Here is a 20,697-nt window from a genome sequence, read left to right on the forward strand (position 1 = left end):
CTCACGTTCGCTATCGATGGGCTGTTTGCTGTTGTATTTCCTTCAAAATATTCCGAAAATGATACACACAAATGTCCTCACAATAGGATAACGCATGACTACTTGCCAACGAGAAGTAGTCTTGAATGAGCGATCGCGGGAGCTAACAGGCTAAGGAAGGAATAACAGGAAATGCAATAGCTGAGCTTACCCACGTATTGATTGTGGGTAATGAAGTTTTATTCTGAGGAAGGGTGCCATTGCCTATGGGTGTTCTGTGCACGAGTATACTTCATTACCCAGAAAGCCCTCTTTTTGCCCGCGCATGCGCGTTGTGCGTTTCCTGGTCGAAACTCGTCTGAATAAATCGTTCAGTGCTCGTAGATATCTGTAATACACGAAAGAGATGCAGCAAAAAAAGACAGTGCGCTACAATGATAAACAGCCTCTCATGTCATGGCCACCTGGCTTGGTCGCATCTCGAAATTTTGATCGTATCGCGGGTCGCATCTCAAAATTTTCGTCGTACCATGAGCATGTCCTACCATGAGCTGATCGTAGGTCGAGGTACCACTGTATGAGGGAAAATGCCTCCAATGCTGAAATAACCACGCTTTCATGCTTAAGAGTAACCAGCAATTAATTAATTGCAATTAACACTTGAAAGTCTGACCAACCCCAAAAAACAACATTTAAGTGATAGTCTAAAAATATGGTGATAGGCTTTAATCAAAGACAAAATGAATTCATGTTAATCTCTAACAATGAGATGCACAACTCAATTTACTCTGCCAAACCTCTGCAGCAAAGCCCCCCTTTTTCTGGAAATTGACACACCAACATTCCATCAGCACTATCGAGCGCCTCATAAAATTCTGTCTTTTTGCCCAATTGCTCATCAAGTTTCTGCATGCATGTAAAAATAGAAACCCAAAAAGGGAGCCAGTGGAGGTTAATTCACCTTCAACATCTAATGCTCAGGATGAGAAAAGGAGTTAAGGAGTGCTCATTTCTCTGTGAGGGCAGCACTTTCCGGTTCCTTCGCTGGTACTCCATCTTATGTGTGTTTTGTCTGAGTGAGTGTTGTTGAGCTTTAGTGGAAAAGCTGCCCTCATGCCAACGCACTTGGGAAAGGCGATTTCTGTAATGCGCCAATGTAAGCTTCGCTGTACAAATGGGCGTAAGGGACTTTGTGTGGATATTTGTGTGCGTGCGTGTGTGTTTGTGTTAGAAATGCCAGCAGAAAAGCCGCATGTCTGTGTGGGTGACTGATAAGAGACGGCCAGTAAGGAGAGTTTAGAGCAAAAGCTGTATGCCTTCCACTGAAACTTTTCTTATTGGAACATTATCACCAACAAGCAGCAATCAAAACCAGGTTCGCCAAAATGTAGTCCCTCCAAAATATCCATGGAAATCACCTCTAACTTAGACGATCACTGCAAGACTGCTTTATTTCCTACCAAACACAATGAAGCAGTTCAATTGTGGTTGGCTTCTCTGCCGTGTTTAAAATGAATCAAAGCAGTATAACTGCACATTTGACTATCAGTGAGTCAAAATATGCGAAAAGATTTTCTTGCGTTATCACAAGAACACTTCATTTCAATAGGGACTTTATGCAAAAAATGCAGACATCCACGGGAAGAGAAAACTAATTGAAAGTGAGTTTTGGCTTGCTACACTAGGGAGAATGTGGGCGTTTTGATAACTAAAATAATTAATGTGAAAGCTCTTTTATAAGAGAAGTAAAGAAATGTGAAAAATACGCCATTGACTCAAGATGCAGAGGGAAAAACCATTCATCTATTCCTCTGAGACAAACCATGGTTTGCTTTTTGTACATCTTCTGTTCATTTTTCGCAATATGAAATGGGTAATACTGTAATATGTTTTCTGGCCAAAAATATAAAATAAGCACAATGATTTCATTGTGCCAGCTGTGCTTTCATTACATGGACTTAATAGGCATACTGTGAAATAACATTATTAAGTCAGTCCCTGGTGATAATGAAGTAACTGCATCCTGGAATTTATTTGTATTTTGATTTTGAACTTTTGGTATCTTAAAATAACACTCACCCTGACAAGCATATGAGGAAAGGGTCCACGGGAGTTCTCAGGTACGTTAATGGGCGGTATGACCCAGTCTCTCTTCTGTCGCCTCAGCCCGTTACCATAGGAGCTTCTTTGATGTTTGCGGGGAAACTTGATTACTCTGGATTGGGAATCCAAGGCTCTTGATAGCATTTCGTCAATGCCAACCTGGAGAGAAAAGAAAATATGTCTCATTAGGCTATTTTTTCTTCTTTTAGCGTTAGATTTTGCAAAGGAAGTTTGAAAGTGATTTTCAATGGCTCACTCACACGGCAACAATTACAGCAAAAACACTAGGGAGTTAAAAAAATGCTTGTGAGAGCCACATATCATTTTCAAGTAATGGTGTAATCTATTACATGAAGTTGCTGACAACACAGGTGAACTGCATGAAGGGCGTTTTGCGAGGGTTTTTCTGCAATCTTCTGCAAGACTTTTCATCTTTGTCTTCTATTACATTGCAAAATCCAGTAAACATTGTGACATTTAACTGTCAAGGTTTCATCAGATAAAATGAATATTGATTAAATGCTGCTTGAATAATATAGGAAGGGAATAGAAGAATGACATATCTTTTCAGTAAGATTGCTTGTACTTTGATAAATGGCTGTGCAGTCTTTCCTTCAAAACCTGGTTAAAACTAAGCAATAACCTTTGTGTAATAGTTGTCAGTTGATTAAATTACATTTCATTTTGAGATACAGTTATTGATCTCTAAAGCGCACAACAAATAAAACAACCTGACATGGACTGGTTAGCCTGGGTCTGCTTGCTGACATTTTTCATTTTTGAATGAATAAATTTAGGAACACACTTGCAAAATCCCACATTTGTGCATGTCAATGTATGTGTAAATGTTTATAAAAATGACTTTAGGTATGATAGACTAGATGGTGTTTAGGTCGTCTGCGGCACATTTCTAAGATCAATGTCTTTTCTGTGGCGGATGACAAAAGACATTTTCACTTTTACTGTCCAGCGACTTTAACAATGTTGCACGATTAGTCAAATTTTGTTAAGTAAGCATATATTACTAATTTTGTTTTTATGTTTACCACATAATTTTTCAATTTTATTTATAGAAGAATAATTGGTATATTTAAGAGAGGTCCTCCCTGACCCGACTTCAGATGAAGTGGAAGAAGATGAGATGAACTGATAAACATATTAAAAGCCAGGGTATTCTATTGTATTCAATTCTTCACCTAAATTACACTGCAGCTTGTCTAAATAGTATCTTCCACCAACATGGCCATTTATGGACAAGTGAAACGCCCTAAAACAAGAAAATGGTCTTAGTGTCAGACTGCTCTCTTCAGCAAAAGATTGTGTTTTCATCTGTTGATTGGTCATATAGCTGTAATCCACCTAATCCTATTGTAGTCGTTCATAATACACAAAAGCAAGCACGCACACAAACATAACCTTGTAGAAAGGTTGTCGCCACAAGAGAAATCCTTCAGCTAAGCCCAACAGGACACACCCAACACAGTATTACACGTACATCATCTGTGAATTCATTATTTTACTTATATTAATCCTGCAAACAGAGGCAGCCAATGTGCAAATTCTTCAGCCGCGAGAAACCCAAGACATTGGCCACTTGAGCAAACAGGGAATATGTTGAACTGACTGTAATGTCTCACACATTTAGAGTGCAGAGGATTGGGACATAGGGTCATTGTAGGCCAACTCTCTGGACAACCAAGCAATTGAATTGATAGGACGGAAGCAGAATGTGAGGAGATTGGGGTGTGTGTTTAGACCATCGCACGAGGAGCTAGAGGACCAGATGTGTTTCCCTGATAAGATGAAATTGCAGAGACCTATGTGCCAGTAGAATCACTAGTATTCCCCTTCTGTGAGTGTGTCGTCTTGGCAGAATGTACCTTAGCTTGTTACTGTAAAATAACTACATATTAGGGCATCTTTATGAGAGTTTTAGTGTCCAAAATCAATCCAAGTCTACATATCGTATTTCTATTTATTGCCCTTATTATTGGAAATAACTAAGCTAGGCTAATTTAACTCGCTTTCCTGCCATGACTAAAATATTAATGTATTGCAGGTTACATGGTTAGTACATGGTTAGTATATGAAACCTATTGGCTTTTGTCTTCCTGACTGTATCATACTGCTCTATTAAAGTACTGAAGTTACAAATTCATAATTCATCAGAGCATTAGATGAAACAGTAGAAACAAAAAATAAATACATTCATAAACAAAAGCGATGTTTTATATTCACCCACAGATAAGGCACACAATAAAAAAACATACTCAACAGTCTATTCGTTCATTTGTCATTATAATGCAAGTCATTGTGGGAAATCTATCCATTACTATAAAATATACTTGTAAATCCTTTTTTTCAGATTTTATTCAGCTCAACCAACGTACTACAATATCTACTCTGGTAGATGATGATGAAATAATAATGCGTGTCTTTATAGACAATAATATGGACCTTTAAAACACTCAAGCACAAGTACAATTCCAGTCATTTTTCCCTCCCTTCCAGCATTCTCCTGTGCTAATACTATGGTTGGGCTTTCATCTTGTATCCTACTATCAGTATAAACATACCATGCATGACTAGTTGCTGTCTTAGCCACTCAGCCTGGAAATGCTGACAGCTCAGAAGGCCTGGCAACAATGTATTTTCTTCTGATTGGCTTGGTTGCAAAGTTACTTGAGAAATACTGTAGTAAGGCCAAACTAAGAGATTGCTGAGTCAAAAATATTACGTAGGAAAGCTGGGGAAAGTTTTAGGCTACTGATTCGCCCCATGGGATGGATTCAAGCAAGTGGTTGCTCTGTCAAAATGCTTGTGTGTTATTTCAGAAATGGACAACTACTATTGAGTCTCCAGTCATGTGCATGAGCATATTGCTACGCATACATATTGAAGGGTGCGTATGCATGGTTGTGCACACAAGCCATAGAGCCAAATCGTTTGGCCCGTGTTCTACCAAGGGCTTCAAAAAGCCAGAGGCAGCAGGGCCAGCTGGCAACTCTCTGCTGCGGGGTATGCTGCGCATTGTGCGGGATGTTCTACAGGCATGAAGCCCCCCAAGCTGTGGAGCTGACATCTGGAAGTTCTCAGTCTGACAAACAAGTAGAACAATACCACATGAGCTCATTGCTCATTTGCTGCACTGTGCAATATTTGATCTAAGACTTTTAAATGTTTAATTTTATTTTTTTTGTCTCCCGTGTCTTAGCGACATTTTTTTATTTGCTGTCATGTAGGAAAAATAAAAGATCATAGTACAAGTCCTGACAAAGAACATGTCACCCAGGAGATGCGCGTAATGAGAGAAGTATTGAGTATAAAAGGAATGTTAAATTTGTAGTTGCACTTTAAAACACAGAATTCCAACTGAGGTCTTTGGTGCAGTCTGCGTCCATTATTAAGCATCAGTTTAAGACATTAACATCAAAGGTGCATTCATTTAGCACTACGGATTCTAGCTTTTAGTGACCTTGAACCACAGGGTCCAATGTTTCCCCACCTGCCAGCATTTGTAATCTACTTTGCACAGGTGAGACTATCTTGAACAGAGTGTGGTAAAAATGCAAATCAAATAAGCACCAAAACCTGTTCTGGGAACCAGTGGATTTCAGATCCGATGGTGCATAACTAATAGGCTCTAAGCTGGTGGAGAAAGCGAGCCACCATGCCATGAAATCAGTATGGGTTGGAGAGCATTCAATAAGAGCCCCACCTGTGCGGAGTGTGATAGCATTTGTGCATGTACATGGTAGAAAAAACTCACAGGCCAAAAATGTAGAAATGAACACTGGAAAATGAACATTACCGGTGCTCTATTTTCTTTTTATATAACAGGTAAGCAAGAGTTATTTAAAGCAAATGAATGCACTCTCAAGATAGCTACACAACAAAGCTCTGATGAGATAAATCTCGCATGTAATTGGGATAATGTTTCGCTTCACCTAATAAAATGAATAAGCTAGATGAGGCATCCGTTAGCCTTTGTTTGATCTGAGCACCCTCTCAAAAATGTTTGTTTCTACAAATTGGAAACAAGGTAAAGAACATAATGGCCATAGATTGGCAGGTGTGGTCATTCCAGGCTAGCAATCTTGTTATTAAAAAAGTGTAAGCAAGCCATCAGTGTGTAATGTGCCCTTGTTTTAGGTCTCTCTTTTGGCTTTTACTCTCCATTGATAATTGTTTTTTCCAGCGGGCCAATGGCAGAGTCGCAGTGTCAAAGGGTACTTACTATATCTTTGCAGTCAAGTAAAAGCTAACATATCAACTCCTAGCTAGAGTTTGTTATTCAACCCATCTAAATGTTTGCCCAAATTAATTCATGAAGTGATCTTAATGTTACTTTGTTATGAATAATTTCTGGGGTCCCCTTCCCCATGGGATGTGGACAGTACGCCTCAGTATTGAAGCATTTGAACCAGGCAAGCCACCTCATCTAGCTCCTCTCATTGAGAAAGAGCAGTGGCTTTATTCTTAATCCCCTCCTGTAAAACCAACTTTCTCATCCACTCTCTAAGGGAGAACCCAAACACCACAATGTTGGTGTTTTTGTCGCAAGCTTGTCACGGTAAGTGAGGTTAGAGGGCATACTTCATCTTCATCCTGGGAGAACAATGCTTGCAATGTTTACCACACTGCAGATACAACGATGATTCGCTTGTCATTCTCCACACGTGCTAAAAGCAGAGACACGGTACTACTGGACCAACAAACAACTTGTCAATCCAGTTTAATTTACAGTAGTTTGCTGTAAAGACAATCTATTTTTAGATGTACATCCATATTCAAGATCTTATATATCTCCATCCCTGATATAGCTCACATCCTTTATCAATAATTCATTGGTAAAACTCCCACCTGTCAAAATAGAAAAAAACAACACTGAAGCCTGACATATTTTGGTACGTTCTGCCACCTTTCCAATGTGAGATAATGCACTTGTGTTTTAAACTGAGTTCAGCAAATGGTGTATAGACAGTATGTAAAAGGATGTACATACTGTACATCATACCTTTGTCAGGGGTAAAGGGTGAGGATGTCCTGCCGGTGCCAGTTTAACAGTAGTCTCCCAGATGTGTGGCTCAAAGACCTCTCGGGCAGTCACCATGAACTGGACGGATTCCGAAAGGTTTGCAAACTCCTGCTCAGCATACACGGCCCCGTCGGGCCTCACGCTGAAGTTGGGGTCGCTGCTAACAAAGCCCATCTCTCTGCTGTGCTGGCAGTCTTCAAACTTGACTGCAGGGAAACAGAGAGAAAGAGGTTAGAGAATTAGAGAACATCAAAGTGAGATTTACTTCATGAGGGTTTGGCAAATCCTTGACACATTTTAAGATTAACCTGCACCCATCAAAACATATCTTGAAATATCTCATCCCTTTTGCTGTCACTTCTGATTCCTCACTTTGACATCCCTGGCAAAATGAACTGCTTATCTTTTTCTGAACCAGATACACAGGGGAGACTAATTCTCCTTTGTATCATTCTTCTTTCCAAACTAGACAGATAGCAATGTCAAAACACAATTTCTCTCAACTTCTCTGGGGAAGGCATGAACAGCAGGCCCAATGGATATTAAGCTCACTGGCGTGAATGCAGCTAAAGCTTTGCTGCCAAGCACATTGGTATCATGTTTGTTGAGGCACAAGGGATGCCCCCCAACCAATCTCTGAGGATTTACACTTCACATAGATTTTGCAAGGCAGTCCCAAGGTGTCATATTAATAGTACAATTATGTTCTCATTTAATAATGAGATTTGAATCCTCAAAACTTCTGTGTACTGTATTTTCCGACTATAGGTCACACTTTTCTTTCAGACTTTCACTGGCCCTGCGACTTATACTCAGGTGCGACTTATATATATCTTTTTTTTTCCCCTCTGACCGCCAACCACTTGTTATGCTAAGTATTTTTTAGGCTGTAGTTGTCCACAAAACGGTTAATATGTTACATTGTCAGGTACTCATTTGATTGTTCCCAATTTTTCCATTACTTTAATGTATAATGTTGTATAATTGAGGATAAGTGGCACAGAAAATGAATGAATGTTATTTAACTTACACTCCAGTGGAAGTTGGTCTTGGTAAAATAAAAAAAGAAGGTTTTCAACTATCTCAGCCCTGATTAATTACATCATTACTTATTCTGTCAATACAGTGCATGAGTAAATGTTTCATAAACATTGCAAACACAGACACATGAGTGATGATGAGTGCTTCGGTGCAGCTATGCTCAGTGACAGCTGACATGAATATGCCATTACACTACCCGAACGCAGAACTAATTGACAGCATCAGACAGCCACGTCAGTTTCATCCGAGTGCCAAATTTAATCAATACTCAATGCATCATCATTCCATAATTTAAAGTATGGGGCAATGACATGTGTGGTGAGCATAAAGGATGTCTGTTTTCAGCACGTCTGCCCTGTTAAGACAGACGAACACCAAGATAAAACGCATGTGCTGCGATCATATCTCAAAGTGTGGCTGCTGATAAAAAGACAAATTGATTTCATAAATCACCCAGGCAATAGAGCTACTGTTGTGAGCAATGGCAGAGTGATTTTTCAAAAATCCAGTCTGAAGAATTATACAGCCAGCTTTTTATCAAGCCATCTATTTAATTTATGGATCAGCTTCCTGTCAAAAATAGCTCCCAAACAACAGGCTAATAAAGCAGATCGCCGCCATTTCAGCTTAGCATCAAACAAATGATGTTGCTTGTGTTCACCATCTGAGTAATTGCTGCGAAAATGAGACGGAGATAAACATGGTATTGACAGTGTGGGCCTCTGTCTTTGTTAGCAAATGCCATTCGTGTTTTTATTAAAACAACGCAGGCCATTGAACAATGTCCTTATGGGAGTGAAAAGCCGTGCAAAATTATCACTTGGCTTTGAGCCACACACAAAAGCAGTAGGTAATTTAACAACAGGTTGTGACAAGATAACAAAGACCTGCCGAAATTGGCCACAGATGAATTGTGATGGCAGGCATGCATTATGTAAATGGCTTCAATTTATTTGAACTGAGAAGGCTAATTGTTGTCACTCAGACAAGTCTCTTGTGATGCAGCTGGAGCACAGGCGCGTGTCTCTTAACTTGTGTCTTGTGTGTTTTTTGTGTGTCTGTGTGTGTGGGCTACCAGTTAGGGCGTAGGAGTTAGTTCAGAGTACATAGAGTTTAAGAAGCTGAGCCAGAGCGTGGACTATTTTTGTATTCATTCCTCAATACCACCAGCAAGGTCTCCAAAGGTCTGTTTGAAACCTCTAGAGTGCCTTACGTCTTGCTTGCCAGTTGGTATGAAAATATATACATTTGGTTTATACAATACACTGCATTGTTAATTCATGAAAAAATGACGGAAGGAACCAGACCTAAGTTTTCCTGAAAGAGGTGAATGTCTAAACTGATTTTATATCAAGATCTTCTGCAAAAAAGAGGAATGCATTGCTTTTCGTGATGACGAAGATGAGCAGATTCTACCTAGGATGATGTGTAAGAATGTGTTTGCAGCAGACAGCTTTATAAAAAAAAAAGCAAGATGACAAAATAAGTATAAAAAGAAATGCGTTCAATGTCGAGAAAGATGGCAGAGACGTCAACAGTTTCCAGTTGTTGATTGGCTTACAGCTGACTCTATTGACATGTTTCGCGCTGGAACAAAGAAGCTATTATTCTTGCCCTGTGAGTTATAATGCATTTCCAGTGTTGTCACGGAGCCTGGCTTGTTTTTCATTTCCTGCCTCCCAATATTTGTGTTTCACTCATCCGCATTGTTCAGGTCATGATAACTATGCTCATTGTCAGCCAACGTATTCAGGTGCTGTTTATAAACCTATCCATACTTGAGATGATCTGGCTATGTAGGAAAATCTAAAATTACTATAACTATTGTTCACTGAATGTTTTATTTATTTAGGCATTTTTGTTTGTAGTTTTATGTTTTTGCCTCGAAATCTATATATGCATTTTGTCCCTGAAATAAGTATATATTATGTTTTAAAAGGACATACAATAAGTTTATTAGACTTTTATATTTTGTGGCTCCTAAAAAAATAAAATGTCAATAATTAAAAAAACACAAGAAAATGAAACCCTGTGCTTCCAATTATAAAATCAGCAGTACACAGAGACCTTTTTTAAATGTGAAGGGTGATTTTGGGTCCAAAAAAGCCTTCTACAAAAGACATTTAGAAAAAAAGAAAATGGCAGTTGTTAAATAACTCTGAGAGCACTTTAATGAACACGTTTGTGTTTCCCTCTGTCTTGGCGTGTCACTCAAATCTAGACACATGTAGCGGAAAGAAATGGTGGCCAACAGAGCGACTAGCACATTGCGGAGGGGTCTTGAGCTGAGGAGGACCACTAGAGTATGACAGACAACCACCAACTATAACTATATGAAGTCATGCGTTTGTGCTGTGTCTTTGCACATCATCTGCAGTGACCTTTCACAACTGTAATAAATGTAAGCATTGTGTTCCCACCAACACATTCCTGCAACCACACTGAACTTCCTGTGGGGTCATCGACCACTAAAAGACATAATGAAAAAGATGAAAAGGGCCACTGTTTTTAATAAGAAACTTGATAATGGAAAAGAACCACAATAACAAACACATTTATCAAACACTGTACGTAGTTTGTAAGGTACATGACAAAAACGGAATTTTAATAGTAGCCACTCTTAGGTGGCGTAATGTCACCAAAATATGACATGCTCGTCGATAAACAAGCAAAGTTGACTTCAATTTGAACTTCTGTTGATTCGCGTAATCTTTCACCCGAACTGCACTTAAACTGTATTGAATTTGGATAGTGATTATGCTAATGAAGCATGGAAGGTGAATAGTTCAGTTTTATACACTCACTCTCTCTTGGAGAGGTATTGATTCATAACCTTTGCCAAATGTGTCACAAGTTGATTTTTTAAAAGACCTTTTTCCAGCTATCTCTAACTGCTGATATTTTTGGTGTGTTTATAAAACAGTAAGTGTGTCAGAATAATTTGATGTGAATTCTGGTAGCGACACATACAATTTGAATTACTCTAAAATCATTGCAGCCAACAATACACACCTTTTTTACGGATGAATAAATTGTTTCCTGCTTTGAGAACGTGGAAGGGTGAGTGGGAGGTTGCGACATACTTTGCATGCAATTATTTCAATGATGAACGTACGAGTACTATCAGTGTTAATGGTTTTAGTTCCCATGGATGTGACATGTGTACTATAAAGTTCAAAGGTCTAATAAAGCGCCGTGCGGGAGCATCAGCATGCCTGTTAACTGTTTGTTATTAAACAGACTTATCGCATGAACTTTGTCACATTGGGAGTTCAGTTGCCGTGTCTATGTGGCCAACATCATCCCACACACAAATGGCATCCATACATACGTATATATATATATATATATATATATATATATATATATATATATATATATATATATATATATATATATATATATATATATATATATATATATATATATATATATATATATAGCAGAGCATTACATGGGAACGTGCAGCAGTATTTTCAAGGGTAAAAATGAAGCACAATTTGAAAGCGTTATCACACAGCACAGGAAGGCACTCTGTTACCAGCAGAGCTCCTATTTTTCATTTGACTGTTTCATATTTTTGGTCGACAAGTGTTTTTCATCTCAGTATTTAATAAGTTTTCTTTCGCGAATTGGCAATGTGAGCCTCTGTAGGCAATGATGGTGTAGATAAAGCGCTACATAAGTACATGCTGGTTCCCATTCACTTTGATACAAATTTGGTTTACGCCATGGAAACAGAACGCTACTGGCAACTTTAGGTAGATTAGGATTAGACCAGCCCCGGCTCTCCTGTTTATCTCTGCATTAGCCTTCGCTCATGTGTACATTCATTGAGAGGCATTGGGAATGAAAAACGGGGAAAGGGCTGATAAAATGCCTGAGTGGGAGGAAAGCAGAGCGGATGCAATTAAAAGACTGGGTCACTGATTGTAGTTGCAGGCTTCACTGATTGATCTGTTTCTCGTCTCATTTTGTGGGCACCACGATGAAGATTTTCAAATGTGAGAAACTACGTATGTGATCATTTCCAGAAAAAGATGCACATAGTGAAGTTGGGCAGCAAGTATTTATTTGAGACTTACAGAGCAGTAACAACTGCTTAGCTCTGAAAGAGCAACCATTGGGAATAAAACAGGTTTTATTTTGGTCTATGAATATCTGGTAGGTAAAATGTATTAGAATTTTTCTTCATGGCTTTGTCATGTTATTACATGAACTATTATACAAACTATTGATTTTTTTTTAAATTATAGAGCTTTAGACATGTTTGGAGGTGGATGTATAAGTAAGTAGAGGTTTAACAATGTAATAGTCTTGGTATTAAACAATGTATTTGGTCAATTAAGTCCCTAATGAAGGTGCACATCCCAATGTAACAGCTACCACTGCTATATAATGAAAATTCAGAACCAGAAAATGCATTCTAATGTGATATGCTACACTGTTAAACAGTTGTGAACTTTAATGACCACACACCCCTTGAAATCGAGTCTGCGTGCTGTCACGTCAGCAGCTACCCACGCAGGGTGCAAAATCTCAATCAATCCAGAATGTGCATCAAGGAAACAGACAAAGCCTGAAAAAAATCCCAATCGATCCACTCGCAACGTGTTCTATCATAATGAGAAACATTCCTTTTGAAAAATAGCATACTGCAAAAACTTATTTTTTTTCTTTCTTTTTTTAATGTTTCTTTTTTTCAAAAATCCTAACTGGATACTACTCCTTCGGTGGACCTTGCCCCGCAGGCTTATCAGATGCTTTGGCACAAGCAGAGAAGGAGCACCGCTTATCCGAACAATATCTTTTTTTTAAAGAGGCAAAGCGAGGAAACAGCCACAAGGCAATGTTCGTCCACACACAATGTCTGTTATCTCATTGTATAATGTAATGATTTTAAATAGCCCAAAGCGAGGTGGTGGGACACAATTCAGGCTGAATGAACTTTGGGCTGGGATCAAGGAACAAAAGAGGCGTCTGGATAATATCAATGTCTCTCACTGAGCCATATAATTACTGTGATGAAAAGTCATTATTCTCTTGTAAGTACTTTTTTGGAAGTCTCGCACTGCAAAAAAATGTGAGAAGGAAACTTATTTGAAAGTTCCAAAAAACGTTTTAACTTTATAATAGCTGGCATGAGGCATCGGTGCCTTCCATTATAATGAGAGCGAGGTTTTGGGATGGGTGACTCACATATTTTTATATTTGTTGATGACTGCAGTAGCTTTAAGTAGTTCTGGTCATCCTTAAAAAAAGATCTCTTCAGAGACAAGATAAACATTGAATTTTCTTCCACTTTCCATTACTCTCACCATACTGTGGAATCTGCCTTTGTCTGCGATTTCCACCATTTTGCTCAACATCTCTTCCCCTTATGTGCCATTAGCATAACCGTATTTGAATACTTCCCTGGTGATTGTTTAGCTGCTTTGTTCAACATCTTTATTTGATTCCCAACAATAGCTCTAATTAACATTACAAAAATCCACAGAGAAATGAGCAGACATATCTTATTATGCCTGACAGACTATTTAAGGTTTGAGGTGTGTTTGAGGTTGAGGGAACACTTTTTGATAAAAGATGTATGCATGCATCTGAATGAGCTCATTTTTGCAGATCAAATTAATCTTTGGAGAATCAGCATTTTTGAAGTCTGGATGCAACTCAGTCAATAAGGATTTTGTAAGAAATCAATAATGAAGTAGTCTGAGCAATGAGGCAATAATACCTCGGTGTTAGCATAATCATACATATGAATACATAAACTCATGTTTTATGCACTACTGCAAAATCACACTCAAAAAGCATTTTTGTTCTGTATTTTACAATGTCCCCAGTTGCTAGTTTCTGTGATTATTTATTTAGGGACTGTTCCAAAGAATACAATCTTTTTGGGGGATCATGTAAATTGCTGAGCTATTATTTGTTGCTAATTTGTAAGTGTGACACGAAAAAAATTATATAAATTCTTTAGGCCCTTGGTTTATTTTCCGAGATTGAAGTAAAAACGATCATTAGAACATGATAAAATATGATAGCAGATATGAAAACTAATTTCTTTCATTTCAATTGTACTCATATACTGTATTTATTGTTATACTGCACCACCTGTACACATTTTGTGTGTGTTCTGTTAAAGTAAATTAGGGTTATACGCCAGAAACTACATTACGTCTTATCTTGTTTACCTCTTTACTCCAGATCATGATGCAAAAAGCCTGAGATTAGAGTTCCTATTTGTTATTTTTTGATGTTGTTTTTTTCTCCTACTGTGGTTTACTAATCCAGTCTTTCCTCAACCCCTGTGGGGAAAGTGATAGTCTCAGGCCTCCTGTGACAAGAACACAACTAATCTGCTTATCCTTGAGGCCATTTTGGGGTTTGGGTATTTTGACTGCCATGTAGTGTCAACACATAAACAATGGCTTCAGTCGTTATCAGTCATTTTTGCCTCCCAAAAAGAATAGCTATCTCAGGTAATTTGGAGTACATGGGGAAAATAACAAAGAAAAAAAATCACCCCCCAACACAAGCACAAAAAAACTATAAATTCAGGAGTCTGCTTAAAATTGTGCTTCTTTTTGTTTTATTTTACAAACTCAATCTGATTTCTGTGGTATTAAGATTTTAGTCTTTTGGTGATTCATATTTTGGGTTTATGTAACTAGCTGGATTTGTTATAAAGAAATTAAACAAAATGTCCAGCTCCCGCCTGTTTATATCTTTCTTGGAATTGGCTTTTGAAAGTTATCAGAGAGATCTACAGTGATCCCTCAAGCTGTCAATCCTGTAAGAGAGCTCGGCTAAACTTTATCGTCTGCTATCGATGAAAGTAGCACAATAAGAGAGAAGAGAACAGCTTTCCGTTATACTACGAGGGGGAAAGAGGGAATGGGAGGTTGTTCTCCAATGGGCGATGCAGCTAAACCATTATTCTTATCATCAGTGGACAACTCTCTGTGGGGCAGCAGGAAAAAATTCGGAAAAGGTCAAATGCGAGTGTTTCTTTATGTGTGTGTGTGTCTCTGTGTTTACCTCCTCCAAGCATCTATCAAATCAGACATTTCCCTATTAACTGATAATGCCTCATTCATGACCTTGTGATAAAATGACTGGAGACCGGTCATTAATTGATCCAGAAACATGGCATTTCAGTTATAAGGTGAGGATAAGTAAACATGCTATCACAGCAAGGTTCACCGTGGTTTAAAAAAAGAAAGTAAGAAAACAAGATTATACATCTAGTCACTAATGGTTTAACTGCTTCAATCCTCTGATTTATATATAGACAATGTGGGGTCAATTTCTAGTCACTGTAAATACGAAAGGTTATCGTTCTTTAAACAATAGATTACATCGACATTAATCCTCATTTGTTTAGTTTGTCAATAAATGACTTTAAATGAGGGTTAGGGTATTAATTATAGAATTCTTATAGAATATACTATATAGTATTCTAATGGCTTTACAAGGAGGCTATACAATCGTGCATTAACATGTTCCTTCTGAGAATTATGTTTGATATGCTAAATCTAAAATATGGGGATCATTTAATGTCTGCTATTTTTTTATAATTTAAAATAAATACAGGAAAAAACATTAAAAGTTTTTCTCCCGAATGCATCTTACGCACAGAAAGCGAACGGATACTTTTACATTCAAACAAAGTGTCAGTAATAGCATATTGGTTCACATGCCTCTCTTCAGTTGCCACTCAGTCATGGGCTGAAAGTGTTATTTGTTATCTGTGGCCTGTGATAGAGTGGCAACCAATCCGGGATGTACATTGCCGTTCATCCATTGTCAACCGGGACAGGCTCCCAGTTGGATGAATGGTTCAGATCATGTTCTTATGAAGTGCTAAACTAGTAGAAGAATTTGGCAATTAGCACTTGCATGTTCCTGTTCTGCCTCTTCCTAATTTGTTTTGGAGTGTTTGCACTCAAACCTCAAGGGTGAAAATCATTCCAAACCATTTCCATATTTAAGTTTAAAACATGTAAGATCAAGTTCAAAGTATTGTTGTACATGGAAATCCGTAGAGTGAAGATTGTGGGCAGGATGATCTTCCAACAGAGAGAGGGAGAGAGCTGTATTTACAACGGCAAACTAATTGCACATTTATGCGACAGCCAAGTCACAGCTGGGCCTCATATTCGTGCCAGCGTCGGTTTGTAAGTGTGCAAATCGTGGATGTTTTCGGTGCTTAGCCTATCTCAGCAAGCCAACAGCACTGCTTGTGTCATATCCTAGCTTGCAAACCTATAACATATGCTTCGACTTGAGCTGTCTGCTGTGCATAAATCTCAGTCTTGCTTTTGGCAGAGTGGTGACAAAGAGGGATATGAGGACATTCAGTGCAGAATGAAGGATGATGGTAGCCTTACCCCTTGGGGCCATGGCAATGGCACAGCATTGATCCAGTCACTCGTGTGCCTGAAGAGCAGAGCATTTTGGCTTTGTCAGCACTGTTTAGCTCACAATTGCCTGGAAATGGAACTCTGGAGGGGTGCGGGGCAACAAACTGGAGCACCAAATTGCTGTACCCAGGCAGGTGCATGGACAGTGTGGATGGACTGACTACTTCTATATATTTTTCCGTGTAGATGTTGGCAGTGTCGTTTTGGATGTGGGTTTAGTATTTTTGTTCTGCTTTACGTCGTAATAGAAGCTTGAAGACTATTTACCGAGCCTATAAATAATAGTTAACCACTTTAGTCACTTTTTTTTTACATCACTTCATTTTTATTGTATATAAATCTTTTTATATTTATGTGTGCATTTTATGGGGAAGCTTTAAATCTCATTGTACTTGCAAAATGACAATGAAGGCATTAAATTCAATTCAATTCAAAATGCTCACTTATATTAGGGCTAGGTTTTGTTTGTCAACTATGCAAGAAGCGTTGAGTTATTATAATACATTAGTATTTAATTTTTTGTCTTAAGCAACACAATATTATGGTGTAAGTGGCATGTTGACATGGTTAATTTTTAAATGGAGTGACAAAATGGTTGCAATGAAATGAAAATCCAGAGGTATCAGGAATGAAAGTGAAGGCTCAGTCTCAATCTGTATTTCTAGCTTTGCATGGGAGTCTTACTGCAAGTAGCTGTAAGTAGACAATATCTAGTATCTAGTAAAATGCGGAAAAAAAGTTCAGCTGACATTGATTGACATGACATTTTTTTGCTCCACTGTGCTGCAAGGATAAAGTGTTTCAAATGAGTATATTCAAGCAGTGAAATGTCATGACTGCAGTCATTACAGAAAAGGTGACAAACATTATTTCTTTCTGTAATGTTGCGGCCCACCTCTATGCCGCCCCCTCCAAAAAAAAAGTGGCTGATCTCGAGAGCGGCAAAAGGACAAAAAGCCCCCAAGGTTGCAATTATTCTTCGCTTTGAGTGAAAACAATGCTTTTCTTAGGAGCTTATCTGAGATTGTTATAGATGGTGAAAGTGTTGAAATTTGTGAGAAAGCTGAAGAATACCAGCCTTGAAAATGAGACCGGTGACAGGCTTCGTGTTTGCTCATCTTTCATGTTCTCTCTTAACTACCGTATGTCTGTGAGGGAGATGGCAGGCAGGAAGATGGAGAGGAAGAGAGTGGGCAACAGACAGAAAGGTAGACATGATGGAGTGACAGCAAGGCAGCCGAAGCCGAAGAAAAATGGGAACGACAGAATGAGGTTTACAGAAATCAAACCCATTCCACTGAGCTTACACACTCATACAAATACCTTGCAGAGGGCACTTGTAAAAAAAAAAAAAAACTCACTATGATTGTATGTGTTCAGTGCACCAGGCACCGTTGGAGGTAGCCATCACCACCAAACTTGGAGCTCATGCGAAATGTTTCATGGTGATGTTTTTGGATTGCTGTCACCATGACAATCTTTCCTCTTGAGTTATTTTTCTTATACATGTACAGACCCACAGGGGCATTCTCATAGGGCAACATAAGCAAACATGGGAGCGAAGAAAGAAATTGGTAGAAAATATGAAGAATCTCTAATAAAAATCCTAATAAAAGGAGCATCTTTTGTGTGTTTTTATGCAAATGTGAGAACTCTACTTGCCCGTTTGCTCATTCACTGCTCCGTGGTTACTCATAGATAAAAATAAATTGAAGGACGTGAAGATAATGAAGATATGATGGGAGCGGGGCAGCGAACAGTGATCCAGGAATATTGAAATTTACTTCAGCAGCTATTTCGTTCTCTCTGCTCCAATGGCTAGACGTGCTCATTAAATATTCATCTTTCCACTATCACATGAGCGAAGGTTTTGGTAGAAATAAGATTGAGACAGATGCTGTCTGGACTGACTATTGTATTGGATCTGTCATTCTCTAAAATATACTTGTTCCAGATGAAAATTAGAAGACTGTAAAATAGGAATGAAGCACGGCAGTCTGAAGCGAAACTTTCTTACAGCAAAACAAGCAAAATATTTACATTTTATAGAGAAAATGTCATTTTTGGGCGGTAATTGATGCATATTCTGATTTGTTTTGAATTTGCTCAAGGCATGTATATAATTGCTTTTGCTTTTAACAGAAATCTTCATCATATTATCATACTTTTCTCAGAATCCACTTCCTTAATTGGGGATGATAACACTAATAAAGTGTTATACTTGATATGTTACTGACAGTTTTTAGTTACTAATGTAAGACATTACTGCTACTTGCATAAAGAAGGATGGAACATCAATGACATGCGGGATCAAAATACGAGCTATAAAAGACCATGAAATGGTTAAGGGGAGAAAGAAAATAGGAGGGGAGGATTATCAAGATTAGCAAGTGTGCTACGGAGCTTGTTAGAAGATATAAATAAACCACAGAGCAAGGCAAATGGGTGGAGAGATGAGGCCTTTTCATTAAGAAATGTACTCTTGCAGAGCAACTGTAAATACTTCTCTAAAAGTCAACCACATAATGGAACCAATAGATCACAATATGAGCTTTTTCTTGCTCTTTGTTCACTAAGCAAGTGTTGTCTTTTCATGTAATAAACAGGCACGTGGCAAGAAAGAAAAACATTCTGGATGCCCTCCATGGTCACTCTTTGTTTAATGCATCATCACACTCTGCTTTGTTACATTTTTGGCAGGTTACAACACCCTTGTTTATACGATATTTTCTGCCTTTTTAGCCAGATTAGTGTTCAGTACAAACAACAACGTAAAGGAATAGAGAGGGAACATCATGCACCTTAGGGGGTAACAGTAATCGTAACGGAAGGGGGATTGACACCTGCGTGGAGGGAATACAAGAGGCAGATGTGTCATGATTCACACTATGGACAACTTTCTCCTGCTGTGTTGAAAGCTTTTGTTTGAAAAGTATTTCATATGACAGCACCAAATGTGGTCACGTTTACTGGGACCATGCATACACAGTCGCAGCAAAATATATTGACTGGGTTTTGTGTAAGGATATAATGGCGAATCTAAGGTTGAGTCAACTTGGTTCAATTTCTACATTAAGATTCTACCGTGTCACAAAATTAATATTAATACTATCGTTTTGTAATAGCTCAGGGGCACCAAGAGATTTGTTTAGAATTGGCCAACAGTGACCATTTAAAATTTTATGTCCTCTACCATCAGAAAGATAATTGCCCTGGAAGTACCCTTATAGGAAATGCTACATTTCTCTTAAGTGCAATGATCATTACTGAAAAGAAAAAAAAGAATACCAAGAGTTCATCACTGTTGTTTCAAGTTTGACATGTCATTATCATAACTTTGTCTGAAAATGTGAATATGCTTTGTCATACACTTCCCGGCCCTACCAGCTGTCATATCACTTACGCCAGGTGCCCTGAAAACACCCCATTTTAATTTATGAGGGACAGCGCTGCACTCTGGAGTGAATTGCTTGCTCATCAGAGCCACATGCAGAGCTATAGGTGGAATGAAAGTTCCTGGCAGCTATAATGTATGAACTGTGTGAGCTAATCGCTTAACAGTCCCACAGAGAGAGTGTGCTCGCTGAAATCCTGAACTTAACATAGCCCAGTGTGTGAGAGAAAGTGTGTGCAACTGTGCGCATGCAATGGGTAAGACAGAAGGGTTTTGGCAGAACGAGGTCATTCTGTTCTACCACATGGATGTGTGTGAGGATGAAGAGGATTTGCAGTGTGTCTGTGTGTAGATGTAGCAAGTGACAGAATGGTATTCCACAGTGTTAACCTTGTTACATGCAGCTCAGGGATGGGGAAGAATTGTTGAAGTACACGAAAAAAGATGTAATTCATTTGGTATTAATTAGCGATGCAAGATAGTTTGTTAGCTCAACCTTGCTGAATAGATGCAATTGCATTTTTTTCTCAAAGGAAAGTGGTTGCTTTTTGAATAGCAGCAGATATGAAAGAGTTGTATCTACAAATTGGCTGTCCTGAGAAAATCCTTGTTGCTATGGCAGGATTTACTTTAAACTAGATCACATCAAGCATCTTTGGGATAAACTCCAACATATATTTTGAGCTATCTTTGACTTTACAAGAGATTTTCCTCGA

At 38.5% G+C, this 20,697-nt stretch overlaps 1 protein-coding gene across 3 annotated transcripts in view; it reads right to left on the bottom strand.

Annotated features, from left to right (window-relative positions):
* The window catches only part of cdh4 (cadherin 4, type 1, R-cadherin (retinal)), a 193,505-nt gene that overhangs the window by 48,301 nt on the left and 124,507 nt on the right, over window positions 1-20,697 (bottom strand). For all 3 annotated transcript variants that reach the window (XM_077603427.1, XM_077603428.1, XM_077603426.1), the window contains 2 exons: window positions 7,100-7,326; window positions 2,059-2,241 (listed from right to left, as the gene is read on the bottom strand). In XM_077603427.1, coding sequence (XP_077459553.1) covers window positions 2,059-2,241; window positions 7,100-7,326 — 410 coding nt within the window. The remainder of the gene's footprint in view (window positions 1-2,058; window positions 2,242-7,099; window positions 7,327-20,697) is intronic.

The sequence above is a fragment of the Stigmatopora argus genome, chromosome 6 (assembly GCF_051989625.1).
Source record: "Stigmatopora argus isolate UIUO_Sarg chromosome 6, RoL_Sarg_1.0, whole genome shotgun sequence".
NCBI classification, from domain to species: Eukaryota; Metazoa; Chordata; class Actinopteri; order Syngnathiformes; family Syngnathidae; genus Stigmatopora; species Stigmatopora argus.